The 13,859-nt window shown below is 44.5% G+C and overlaps 1 protein-coding gene across 1 annotated transcript; it reads left to right on the forward strand.

Moving 5' to 3' along the window:
- The first annotated feature begins 3,795 nt into the window (after positions 1 to 3,795).
- LOC137317440 (EEF1A lysine methyltransferase 3-like) lies at positions 3,796 to 13,417 on the forward strand. Its single transcript, XM_067980787.1, has 3 exons — positions 3,796 to 3,924; positions 7,804 to 7,915; positions 13,044 to 13,417. Exons 1-3 carry the CDS (start codon positions 3,796 to 3,798, stop codon positions 13,415 to 13,417), a joined length of 615 nt encoding a protein of 204 aa, XP_067836888.1.
- Positions 13,418 to 13,859: the final 442 nt, after the last annotated feature.

The raw sequence follows: 13,859 nt of genomic DNA on the forward strand, positions 1-13,859 counted from the left end.
TTCCTCTATCCTCTAGTTTTCTCTCTCGATGGCTCCCTGCTGTATTAATCTCTCCCTCTCTCTGTTTCTTCCCAGTAACGAATTTCTTGAGTGTTTTTAGGAAAGCTTTCTGCAACAATATGTCCTCGAACCAGCAAGGGGGCAGGCCATATTGGATTTAATAATGAGTAATGAGCCAGGTTTAGTTAACAGCCTAATAATGTGTGAACATTTTTCTAATAGCGATCATAATATGATCGAGTTCAACTTGTGTTTCAAAGGAAGAAACCCGCAACAGCTACTAAGTTTCTAAATTTAGGTGAGGCCGACTTCACCGGGATGATACAGAGACTGTCCACAGTAAACTGGGAAAATCCATTAATGGGTAAATCGTCAGCAGATCAGTGGGAGGTCTTCAAACAAGAATTTACCGTGATACAGAACCAGTTTATAGCCAAAAAGAAAAACACCCATTGACGACAAAAGAGGTAAGGGACAACATCAAACTAAAAGATAAAGCATACAAAAATGCAAATACAGCACCGATCCTGGCGACTGGGAGTGATACAAAGAACAGCAAAAGGCGACAAAACAGATAGTAAGAGCTACAAAAGGGAATATGACAAGAAACTTGCAAGAGATATCAAAATGAACATAAAAAATTATTACAAGTATATTAGGATAAAGAGGGTGATCAAGAGCAACGTGGGCCACTTAAAAACCGATAATGATGATATTGTAATTGAAAATAAGGAAATGGCAGGCATGTTAAATAATTACTTTGCATCAGTATTGACAGTAAAGGAAGAGGATCGCATGCCGGACGCTCCAAGGAAACTAGTTGTGAATCAAGGACGAGACTCACTATAATTAAGGCAAGCAAATTAACAGTAATGAAGAAAATAATGGCATTAAAGAGTGACAAATCCCCAGAGCCAGGTGATTTCCACCCCAGGGTTTTAAAGAAAGTAGGTGAGAACATTGCAGAAGCCCAAACTATTATCTTCCAAAGTTCTCTCGATTCAGGAACTGTTCCTTTAGATTGGAAAGATGCACATGTCACTCCGCTATTTCAGAGATGTGAGAGAGGGAAACCAAGGAATTATAGACCAGTTAGCCTAACATCTGTTGTGGCGAAATTACTAGAGTCTATGATTAAGGATAGACTGACTGAACACGTTGACATTTTCAGCTGATCAGAGAGCCAACGGTGATTTGTAAAGGGTAGGTCATGCCTGACGAACCTGATTGATATTTTTGAAGTGGTTACTAAAGTAGTGGACAGGGAAATGTCTATGGATGTTGATTATACGGACTTCTAAAAGGCATTGGGTACATTGCTCATAAGAGACTGTTAGCTAAGGTTGGAGCTCATGGGATTGAAGGCAAATTATTGACCTGGTTAGAAAATTGGCTGAGTGGCAGGAGACAAAGAGTAGGGCTAATGGCTCAAAATAGCAGGATGTGACTAGTGGAGTCCCACAGGGATCTGTTTTGGGGCCTCAACTATTCACTGCATTTATTAATGACTTAGATAATGGTAGAGAGATCCAAATATCCAAGTTAGCCGATGACGAACAATATAGGCAGCTTTTTTAAGCAGTGTAGATGGAAGCATAACATTCCAGAAAGAAAGTATTAGACTAAGTGAATGGGCAAAACTGTGGCAAATGGATGTCATTGTAGGCATGTGTGAGGTTATCCACTTTGAACCGAAACAGGGTAGATCAGTGTACTTTCCAAATGGTGAAAAGCTCGAAACAGTGGAGGTCCGAAGAGGCGTAGGGGTCCTTGTACATCGATCATTAAAATGTCATGGACAGGTACAGAAAATAATCAAAAAGGCTAATGGAATGCTGGCCTTTCTATCTCGAGGACTAGAATACAAGGGAGTATAATTTATGCTATCGCTATACAAAGCCCTGGTTGGATCACACCTGGAGCACTGTGTTCAGTTCTGGGCACCGCACCTTAGGAAGTATATATTGACCTTAGAGGGAGAGCAGCGCAGACTTGAGGTCTCCGACTTGAAAATTAACTCTGTTTCTTTCTCCACAGATGCGGCCTGATTTGCTGGGCTTCTCCAGCATTTTCAGTTTCTATTTCAGATTTCCAGCATTCGCAGTATTTTGCTTTTTATTTACGAGAATGATATTTGGACTCCAAGTGTTATATTACGAGAAGAGATTACACAAACTAGGGCTGCATTCCCTGGAATTTAGAAGATTAAGGGGTGATGTAATCGAAGTATTCAAGATATTAATGGGAATTAGAGGGTAGATAGAGAGATACTCTTTCCGCTGGGTGGGATACTAGGATTGGGGGACATAGCCAAAAATTAGAGCCAGGACTTTCAGGAGTGAAATTAGGAAACACTTCGACACGGAAAGGGTGGTAGAAGTTTGGAACTATCATCCACAAAGACAGTAGACGGAAGCTCAATTCTTAATTTTAATTCTAAGATTGATAGATTTTTTTAAGTAAGGGTATTAAGTGATATGGGGCTGAGGCCGGTATATGGAGTTAGGTCACAAATCAGCCATGGAGGAATAGGCTCGAGGGGCTAAACGACCTACTCCTGTTCCTATGTTCCTTCAGTCTGTGCATTGTCACTTCTCAATCCAAGAATGAATCTTTTTCAATTGCTGAATTAACTCATATTTAGGGATCTTCTTACTACATAATTGAGGGTGACCATCGATAGGCTCCCTAAGCAAAGACGCTTTTCCCCATCCTCCAGGTGGTGCTTTGTTGAATCAGGGATTTCCAAGCACTCCAATAGGGCATCGTTTGGAAACAGTTTTCCCGCTGGTAGAAAGTAACCCAAAGGCGAGAATTGAATATTTGCAGTTGGTTGTTGGCAAATAAGTTGATTTCCATGTTCATTTTTTAGATAAAAAAACAATTAACCTGTCCGGGCCAAAGGCATCCGTTTTAGGTGCTCTGTGCTGATGGTAATTTGAAATGTTGCTGACCTTAAAACAGTGCAGCATTTGGGCTGTGCAATTACACGGAGCCCTGAGCAGATCCAGTGAAGGTAATTAGTGATCGCTCAGGTCCTGCCGGTATCATTTGGTGGGGAAGACGTCTTTGAAATCTGGACTGTTCCCCACCGATTCGTTGTAACTCGAGTCAGATAAGAACTGAATAAAGACACTGCACAACAAATCGCCGAGAGTCAGCGGCCTATGACATAGTCCCCCTGGCAGTGAGCCGCATGGAGCAGTGACTGGTCATCAGCACACTGGGGAAATGCAGTTACAGATCAGAGCAGCTGGTGAGACAGGTGAAGAACATGAAACAGGTGAGGAGTGGGCGGCAGAGAAAGGCTGCTCACCGACCCGGCCCAGGTTGGTTAGATGATACCACGGTTCGCAGCAACAGTTCTTCTGCTAGGATTGTAAGCTGAGCAGCTCTGGATCGAAGGGAGTAATCTTACAAAAACAACAGTCGCAGTGCAAGGCAAACACCGCCCCTGCCTTAAGATAAAGGCCCACAGTTTCGGCTGTCTGCAAACTGACTTTATTTGTTCACTTTTTTAATGAGGATCCTTCAAAAATGTTTGAATATTGTGTTAATGTGTCATGACCAAATGTGTTGGGGAAGAGGGGAGAGAATGGAGACTAATTAACTAAAGTTTATGATGTTTCCAGATCAGAGTTTGTATTGTTTCATCCACTGTAGGACAAGCGGACTGCACGCACCTAAAGCTGAAACTGAGACAGGCTCACATCCAGACCCCTGGACTAAACCTACCTGGAGATTGCAGAGTGTCAACCAGGATCAAAGCAGTGCAGAGTGAGCTGAGAGAAGATAATGCAAACACAGCAGGAAAAGAAGCATTTCAGCAGCTCCGACTCCAAGGAGGACAGCAACAAACTAGAAAGTCGCGTTCAGTTTTGCGGGCACACTTTGAGAATCACTGGGGACTCTAGCAATAAACTTGTGAGTCTAGCAACAATCTGGGAAGCTTTAAGTCCAATGTTTGGTGTAAATGCTTGGATATGATAGAGGGAAACCAAACCCAGAGCCTCTTCCTTCCACTACAGCAATCGCCCCATCCCTCCACCCACACCCCCCCCCGCCCCCCCCCGCCATGTTGGAGAAGCGCGACTCGATGCATTGGTTTTGCAGACCAACATACATAAGAACATCGGAATTGCTAGATGAAAGATTAATATACATCTTCCTAGCCGTCTACCTTCCTGGTAGTCAAATAACACAGTGAGAACCGAGTTTTAGACTAATAATAGCAATCAATCCCCATCAATTAGTCTCCATCAGACCCAGACATGAGCCATGGAAAACCCTTGGTTGTTGAGAGCTTTGGTAACCATAGGTCTAAAGTCACCTGTTCCTTCCAAGTCTTCTCCACTCAACACATGTCATGTCTCCAATTAATCATCTACTTGCTCACTCATTTAACCTGTTTATATCCCTTAGCAGACACTTTGTGTCGTCCTCACATCTTATTTTCCCACCTAACTTTGTATCGTTAGCAAACCTGGATACATTACACTCGGTTCCTTCATCTATGTTTTAATATGGACTGTAAAAAGCTGAGGCCCAAGCAGGGATCTTTGCAGTACCCCACTAGTTACAGCCTGCCAACCTGAATATGACCCGTTTATCACGACTCTCTGTTTTCTGTCCGTGAACCAACACTCTAACCATGCTAATATATTACCTCCAACCCCATGAGCCCCTTTTTACTCTTTTACTCTATCATAAGCGTTTGTGAATTTGAACACATCTTTTAAATCTCATCTTAACCTTCTCTGGTCTAACAGAACAACCCCAGCTTCTCCAGTCTCCCCACTTAACTGAAGTATCCCTGGTGCCATTCTAGTAAATCTACACTGCACTGCCCCTAAAGCCTTGACATTGTTCCTAAAGTGGAGCCCAGGATTAGACACAATCCTCCAGCTGGGGCCTCCCCAGTGATTTATAAAAGTTTAGCGTCACTTCCTTCCTTTTGTATTCTGTGCCGATTTTGATAAATCAAGGGTCCCGTTGCTTTTTTAACAGCCTTTTCAACTTGCCTTGCCACCTTCAAAGATTTGTGTACGTACACCCCGAGTTCTCTCTGTTCCTGCACCCCCTCCAAAATGGTACCATTTTGTTTAGATTTCCTCGCCTTATTCTTCCTATCAAAATGTATCATTTCACAGTTCTCTGTGTTAAATTTCATCTTCTATTTGGCTGTTCTTATCCTCCACATTGTTTACTACATTTCCGAGTTTTGTGTCATCTGCAAATTTTGAAATTATACCCCCTATTCCCAGGTCCAGGTCATTAATATATATCAAAAAGATCAATGGTCCTAATACAGACCCCTGGGGAACACCACTGTATAATTCCCTCCAGCCTGAAAAATAACCGTTCACAACTACTCTCTGCTTTCTGTCTCTTAGCCAATTTCATATCCACGCTGCCCCTGTCCCGTTAATCCCAAGGGCATCAATTTTGCCAACTCATCTATAACGTGGTACTTTGAAAATTCATGTAAACAAACATAACTGCACGAACACCATCAACCCTATTTATTACTTCATCAAATAACTCAATCAAGTTTATCAAACATGATTTGCCTTTAAGAAATCCGAGCTGACTGTCGTTTATTAAAACATGTTTTTCCAAGTGACGATTAATTTTGTCCCAGATTACTGCCTCTAAAAGTTTCCCCACCACCGACGTTAGGCTGACTGGCCTGTCGTTACCAGCTTTATGCTTCTCCCCTTTTTTGAACAGGAGTTTAACATTTGCAACTGGCCAGTCCTCTGGCACCATCCACATATCCAAGGAGGATTGAAAGATTGTGGTTATAACCTCTGATATTTCCACCCTTACTTCCCACAACAACCCAGAATGCATCCAACCTTGACCGCGTGGATTTTCTACTTTGAGTACTGCCAACCTTTTTAGTACATCCTCCACTATCTCTTCCTTTACTGGGACATTGACAGCATCCTCTTCTTTTGTGAATATAGATGCAAAGTATTCATTTAGTACCCCAGCCATGACTCCACAATCGGTTCGTTCTTTTGTCGCTAATTGGCCCCATCCTTCCTTTGACTATCCTTTTGCTATTTGTCTGTTTAGAAAAGACTTTACTGTTCTCTTTTATGTTATCTGCCATTATTTTCTCGTACACTCTCTTCGCCCCTATTATTTCCTTTTTCATTTATCCTCTGCCCTTCATGTATTCTGCTTCATTTTCGAATGTATTATGGTCCTGACATTGGTCATAAACCTCCTTTCTCTGTTTCGTTTTAATCTCTATATTTTTAGTTATCCAGTGAGCTCCAGCTTTGGATGCCCTTCCTATCCCCCTCATTGGAATGTGTTTAGTTTGTGCCCGAACTAGCTTCTCCTTGAAGGCCTCGCATTGCTTATTTACTGTTTAACAGCCAGTCTTTGTTTGCAGTCAACCTGGGCCGGATCCCTTTCCAACTCACTGAAATTACCCCTCAGCACCTTCACCTTTGATTGATCCCTGTCTCTTTCCATAACTACTCTACACCTAATATATACCATCCATGGCACCATGTTCTGTCTTCATACCATCCATGGATCCATGTTCTGTCTTCATACGATCCATGGCACCAAAAATTGTTCTTACGCTCCAGGCCACATTTACCGGGTTTGCCTCCTCCCTGACACAATGTAATGGGTTTATTAACTCCTTGTATCATGTCTTGGGTTTATACTCTCCAAGTCACCATACCCTGGGTTTATGCCATCCTTATCACCATGTACTCGGTTTATACCCCAGCTGGCACAAAGTACTGATTGATGTATCCTCATTGGAATCAATATGGGGTTAATACTCCACCAGCACCATGTATTATGTTTATACCCTCATTGACACCCTACACTGGGTATCCACCATCCTTTATCCACTACACTGGGTATTCACCATCCTTGATCCCCTACACTGGGTATCCACCATCCTTGATATCCTACACTGGCTATCCACCATCCTTGATATCCTACAGTGGGTATCCACCATCCTTGATCCCCTACAATGGGTAACCATCATCCTTGATCCCCTACACTGGGTATCCACCATCCTTGATATCCTACACTGGGTATCCACCATCCTTGATACCCTACACTGGGTATCCACCATCCTTGATATCCTACTGCGGTATATCGACCATTGTTAGCACCGTGCGCGAGTTTTTTTTTATTTGTTCATGGGATGTGGGCGTCACTGACAAGGTCAGTATTTATAGCCCATCCCTAATTGCCCTTGAGTATACACAATCATTAGCACCATGCGTGGTGTATCCACCATCTTTGACACCATACCCGGTGTATACACCATCATTGACACCATATATTGGGTTCTAACCATCACAACACGATGTTCAGATTTTCATATCTTCCTTGGAACCAAGAACTAGATTTATATCTTCCTTGAAATTACTTACAGGCTTGCTCCCTCCCTTGTACCCTCCCTTGCACCATCCCTTGCACTGATCTCTGCACCCTCCCATGCTCCCACCCTTGCATCCAAGCTTGATCCCTCCCTTGCACCCTCCCTCGCTCCCTACCTTGCACCATCCCTTGCACTGATCCCTGCACCCTCCCATGCTCCCTCCCTTGCACCCTCCCTTTTTCCTTACCTTGCACCTTCCCTTGCACCTATCCTTGCACCCTCCCTTGCTCCGACCCTTGCACCCTTCCTTGCATCCTCCCTTGGACTTTCCCTTGCTCCATCCCTTGCACCCTCCCTTGCAACTTCCCTTGGAGCGTGAACTTGGATTCAGAAAGTTGCAGGTGAACGAATTCTAACGTTAATGCCATATTTTGTTTCAGGGCCTCGTTCTCTGCCGGTTCTTTGAGAAAGAGAATATCAGTTTTTCTGGGAAGAACCTGTTTGAATTGGGGTCGGACACTGGGATCGTGGGGATTCTTGCCATCCTGCTGGGTAAGTTAAAAGTTCCAAGCGATAGCACTTTGCATGTGTGAGGGAGAGCGATGAAATGTAATGGAGCAGGGCGGCTATATCGTGAGAAGGACAATGACAGTGACTGGTCATTGGGTGATTAAACCCCCAGTAATATGCACGGTTTGTGAACGCTGCAGTCTGTTCTTCTTTTGAGGTCCTTATTGTTGACAGTTCTTCACCTCCAGTTTTGATCAGTTTGGAAGAGAATGCTTTCAAACTACAGGACCCTTACCTCAGGTAATAAGAATGATGCCTCAAAAAGGTCGCAGCTTTCTGGACTCAGCTGCTCCACCTGCCATTTTGGAGCAAGTCCCTCCTCCCATCGGGGAGCGGGATCTCAACTGAACTGCTGTTGATCTGTGAAAATCCAGTGAACGTAAAATTCCAGGAAATTAAGAAGTGAAACATTTGAACACATGCTCCTTGAGTTGAGGAGTTGAGAACGAGATACCTATCAGAAATGGCCTGGTTATATTCAATGTAATATTTGCACAACATCCTGAACATCTCGACTCTGATCAGATATTTAACGGGGAAGCAGTAGCTTTTGATCATGTTTATGTGTCCTTGTGAGCTCCAGTCACGTGTCCAGCACCCAACTGATGGTCAAATTATATACCATAAAACAGTAAGCATGCCTTTAGAATAAAATAATGAAGCAGTCCGTGCCCGCATGCAGCACAACCTGGACAATATCCAGGCTTGGCTGTTCTGTAGCAAGTAACATTCGTGCTAAACAAGAGCCAGGCAATGACCAGCTCCAACACGAACCACCTCACCTTGACATCAAACGGCATGACCATCGTCGAGTCCACGACCATCAACATCCTGGGGGTCACCATTGACCAGAAACGTAAATGGAACAGCCACATAAATGGTGTGGCGACAAGCGTAGGTCAGAGGCCATGTATTCTGCGGCATTATCTGAGGAATTGCAGAAGGAAATAAACACCGTGTTATCACTTGTGACCTTATCATGGAGGGAAGGTGACCAATTTAGCAGCTGAAGATAGTTGGAGCTAGCTCACTGCCCTGCGATGTCCTGGGGCTGAGATGATTGGCCTCCAACAACCACTACGATATTCCTTTGCGCCAGCTATGACTCCAGCCCCTGGAGAGTTTACCCCCTGATTCCAATTGACGACAGTTTTACTCGGGATCATTAATACCACACTCGGACAAATGCTGCCTTGATGTCAAGGGCAGTCACTCTCACCTCACCTCTGGAATTCAGTTCTCTTTTCCATGTTTGGACCAAGGCTGTAATGAGGTCTGGAGCCGAGTGGTCCTGGTGAACTCAAACTGACCATCATTTTGGCGATGATTGAGAGCAGGCTGATGGCACGGTAATTGGCCGGATTGGATTTGTCCCGCTTTTTGTGGACAGGACATACCTGGACAATTTTCCACTTTTTAGTCGGGTAGATGACAGTGTTGCAGTTGTACTGGAACAGCTCAGGTCATAAGAACATAAGAACATAAAAAATAGGAGCAGGAGTAGGCCAATCGGCCCCTCGAGCCTGCTCCGCCATTAAATAAGATCATGGCTGATCTGATCCCAACCACAAATCTAAAGAACACAAGAAGTAGGAGCAGGACCCGGCCACTCAGCCCCTGGGCCCTCTCCGCCACCCACAGGGCATTGACCGATCCGAACTCAGCTTCATGTCGAATTTCCTGCCCGCTCCCCGTATCCCCTAATTCCCTTTACTTCTAGAAAACTGTCTATTTCTGTTTTAAATTTATCTAATGATGTAGCTTCCACAGCTTCCTGGGGCAGCAAATTCCACAGACCTACCACCCTCTGAGTGAAGAAGTTTCTCCTCATCTCAGTTTTGAAAGTGCAGCCCATTATTCTAAGATTATGCCCCCTAGTTCTAGTTTCACCCATCTTTGGGAACATCCTTACTGCATCCACCCGATCAAGCCCCTTCACAATCTTATATGTTTCAATAAGATCGCCTCTCATTCTTCTGAACTCCAATGAGTAGAGTCCCAATCTACTCAACCTCTCCTCATATGTCCACCCCCTCATCCCCGGGATTAACCGAGTGAACCTTCTTTGTACTGCCTCGAGATCAAGTATGTCTTTTCTGAAGTGTGGACACCAAAACTGTATGCAGTATTCCAGGTGCGGTCTCACCAATACCTTATATAACTGCATCAATACCTCCCTGTATTTATATTCTATCCCCCGAGCAATAAAAGCCAACATTCCGTTGGCTTTCTTGATCACCTGCTGCACCTGCATACCAACTTTTTGATTTTCTTGCACTAGGGCCCCCAGATCCCTTTGTACTGCAGTACTTTCCAGTCTCTCGCCATTAAGAAAATAACTTGCTCTCTGATTTTTCCTGCCAAAGTGCATAACCTCACATTTTCCAATATTATATTGCATCTGCCAAATCTCCGCCCACTCACCCAGCCTGTCCATATCCCCTTGCAGGTTTTTTCTGTCCTCCTCACTCTCTACTTTCCCTCCCATCTTTGTATCATCTGCAAATTTTGATATGTTGCACTCGGTCCCCTCCTCCAAATCGTTAATATAGATTGTAAAGAGTTGGGGACCCAGCACCGACCCCTGTGGAACACCACTGGTTACTGGTTGCAAGTCAGAGAATGAACCATTTATCCCAACTCTCTGCCTCCTGTTCGATAACCAATCCTCCACCCATGCTGGGCACAGCTTATTCTGGAGCACAGGTCTTCAGCACTACAGCCGGGATGTTGTCGTGACACATAGCCTTTGCCATGTCCATGAACTCAGACACTTTTTGTTCTCACGTGGAGTGAATGTAATTGGCTGTAGACTGGTATCTGTGACGATGGGGACCTCAGGAAGAGGCTGAGAATGATCATCCACTTAGCACTTCTTGCTGCAGATTGTTGTAAGCACATCAAACTTTTTTTTTGCACTCAGGAAATCAAGAGATATGGGAATCGGGCGGGAAAGTGGAGTCGAGTTCGAAGAGCAGCCATGGTCTTATCGAATGAGGGAACAGGCTCGAGGGGCCGTATGGCCTATTCCTGCTCCAATTTCTGATGTTCTTGCGTTCCCATGTACGGGGCTGCGCTCTTGTTGAGGATGAATATGTTCATCGAGCATCCTTCTCCTGTTAGTTGCTTAATTTGCGACCACCATTCGCGACTGGATATGACCGGATTTCAGAGCTTTGACCTGATTGTTTGGTTTGGGGATTGCTGAACTCTGTGCATCGCATTGTACTCTCACAGTTTGTAATGCATGGTGCTCTCACTCTTTGTAATCCACGGTTCTCTCACTCTTTGTGATCCACGGTTCTTTCCCTGTTCATAATGCATGGTGCTCTCACTGTTTATAATGCATGGTGCTCTCGCTGTTTATAATGCACGGTGCTCTCACTGTTTATGACGCACGGTGCTCTCACTGTTTACAATGCACGGTGCTCCCACTGTTTATAATGCACGGTGCTCTCACTTTTTTAATGCATGGCGCTCTCACTGCTTATAATGTATGGTGCTCTCACTGTTTTTAATGCGCGGTGCTCTCACTGTTTATATTGCATGGTGCTCTCAATGTTTATAATCATGGTGCTCTCACTGTTAGTAATGCATGCTGCTCTCACTGTTTATAATGCATGGTGATCTCACTGTTTATAGTGCATGGTGCTCTCACTGTTTATAATGCATGGTGCTCTCACTGTTTATAATGCATGGTGCTCTCACTGTTTATAATGCACGGTGCTCTCGCTGTTTATAATGGATGGTGCTCTGACTGTTTATAATGCATGGTGCTCTCACTGTTTATAATGCATGGTGCTCTCACTGCTTAAAATGCATGGTGCTCTCACTGTTTATAATGCATGGTGCTCTCACTGTTTATAATGCATGGTGCTCTCACTGTTTATAATGCATGGTGCTCTCACTGTTGATAATGCATGGTGCTCTAACTGTTTCGAATGCATGGTAATCCTTGCTGTCGCTTCACCAAGTTGGCACCTGATTTTCAGATGCACCCAGTGCCGCTGCTGGCGCGCTCTTCTACATTCCTCATTGAAATAGATTTGGTCACCTATCTTGATGGTGATGAGAAGTGAGTGATATGTCGGGCCCTGCGGTGATAAGATTGTTGTGATATACGATTATGCTTCTGCTAAGGGCCCACGGCGCCTCATGAGTGCCTGCTTTTGAGCTGCTAGATTTGTTATTAATCTAACCCGCTCAGCAGGGTGGTAGTGCCACACGACACGATGGAGGGTTTCCGCAGTGTGAGGAAACGTCTGGTTCTCTGAATATATCAGACCGTTGCTTGAGTAGTTTGTGAGGCAGCTCTCCCGACTTTGACAGCAGTCCGCAGTTGATAGCGAGGAGACCTTGCAAGGCCAACTCGGCTGGCTGTGCCTTTTTCTGTCCCAATTCTATGCCAAGATCGCAGCTTTAACCTTATTTTGATACCGCGGCGTGGCTTTCAAGGCCACACGAGAGGGCAGTAAAGCATCAACCACATTGGTGTGGGACTGGAGTCACACACAGGCCAGATTGACGAAAGGGCAGACTTCCTTCCCTAAAGGACATTAGTGAACCTGTTGTGTTTTTGTGACAATCGGATAGTTTCATGGTCACTTTCGGGCGGATATTGACTTCGAACTGCAGTTCAAAACGTGTGATAGCGAGTCGACAGCCAAAAGTTAAAATCGGGACGGATGTTCAACGGGCGACAAACTCGTTCTCACCGGTTTTACGCTGCGGCACAAAATCAATATCGCCCCATTCACTGATACCAGCTTTTTATGTTGTCATTGTTAAACCGAAATCAAATTCTCAAACTGTCGTGGTTGGATCTGAACTCAAGTTGCTGGATTTTTAGTCCAGAGTTTTGGATTATTGATCGAGTGAAATAACCGCTGAGCTAATGTAATCACTGATCAAACTCACCACCGATCCGCTGTTTCACTGGTTTTTCAGTGCTGTGACACTGCACAAGTTGATCATTATATTTAACAGCCTTTGCTGTGTTCATCTGCTTTGCCCCCGAACCCCTGTTGCCCACATTTACCATTTCCAGGTTGGTGTCAGAGGGAAGCAATAAGTGAAGATACGTCATTGCTCTTTTACATTCTCCTGGCAGGTGGAGATGTGACCTTGACAGACAAACCAGAAGTTCTGAATCAAATGGAACTCAACGTGGCCACCTATGTCCCCTCTTCAATTATCCAGCGGTCAAATGTCTCTGCTCTCTCGTGGGGTGAAAACCATGATCAGTTTCCAACAGACAACGATATCATCCTGGGATCCAATATGGTCTACAAGAAACGTGAATTCCAATTACTGCTAGAGACCCTACAACATATGAGCAACCAAAAACACGATCATTTACATCTGCTCCAAGATGCGCGAGTTCATGGGAGCCATCACATTTTCACGAGCAGCTCATTTCACAGCATTTTAACTCCGAAATTGTTCATAGTGTCCCAGATAAAGAAATCAACCTGTACAAAGTGACCAAAAAATGTTCCTGGCGCTTATTAAGAAGAATATTCCAGTGAATAGGGTGGAGGCAGTTAAAGGTCTCATGATGGGAAGAAGCGAGGGGAGAATGGCACAACAGGAAAGAGTCAGAGGACTGAATGATGTAGGAGGAGGTTGCAGAGATAGTGGGATTGGGATTTCCATTGATTCTAACACCATAACTCTGACACTCTTACTCTAAACCCAAAACCTAATCCTGACTTCACAGCCCTAGACAAATCCGAACCCTAGCCCTAGCCCTAGACCTAACCAAAACCCTAATCCGATTAATGCCACTGTAACCTGACTAGAGTAAGGCTGGCAGGGAGGGTTAGAGTTCAGGGTTATGAACCCTGTACAGAGTCAGCTTCACCCTGTATCTAACTTCTGTCCAGCACTGCAGAACACAACACATGACCTACAACTTTCCCCTACT

This window comes from Heptranchias perlo, unplaced genomic scaffold, assembly GCF_035084215.1.
Source record: "Heptranchias perlo isolate sHepPer1 unplaced genomic scaffold, sHepPer1.hap1 HAP1_SCAFFOLD_62, whole genome shotgun sequence".
Taxonomy (NCBI): Eukaryota; Metazoa; Chordata; class Chondrichthyes; order Hexanchiformes; family Hexanchidae; genus Heptranchias; species Heptranchias perlo.

Coding starts and splice junctions, on each gene's coding strand:
- LOC137317440 (XM_067980787.1), top strand. CDS start 3,796: ATGCAAACACAGCAGGAAAAGAAGCATTTCAGCAGCTCCGACTCCAAG. Junction 3,925..7,803: donor GGGACTCTAGCAATAAACTT/GTGAGTCTAGCA, acceptor ATTTTGTTTCAG/GGCCTCGTTCTCTGCCGGTT. Junction 7,916..13,043: donor GATTCTTGCCATCCTGCTGG/GTAAGTTAAAAG, acceptor TTCTCCTGGCAG/GTGGAGATGTGACCTTGACA.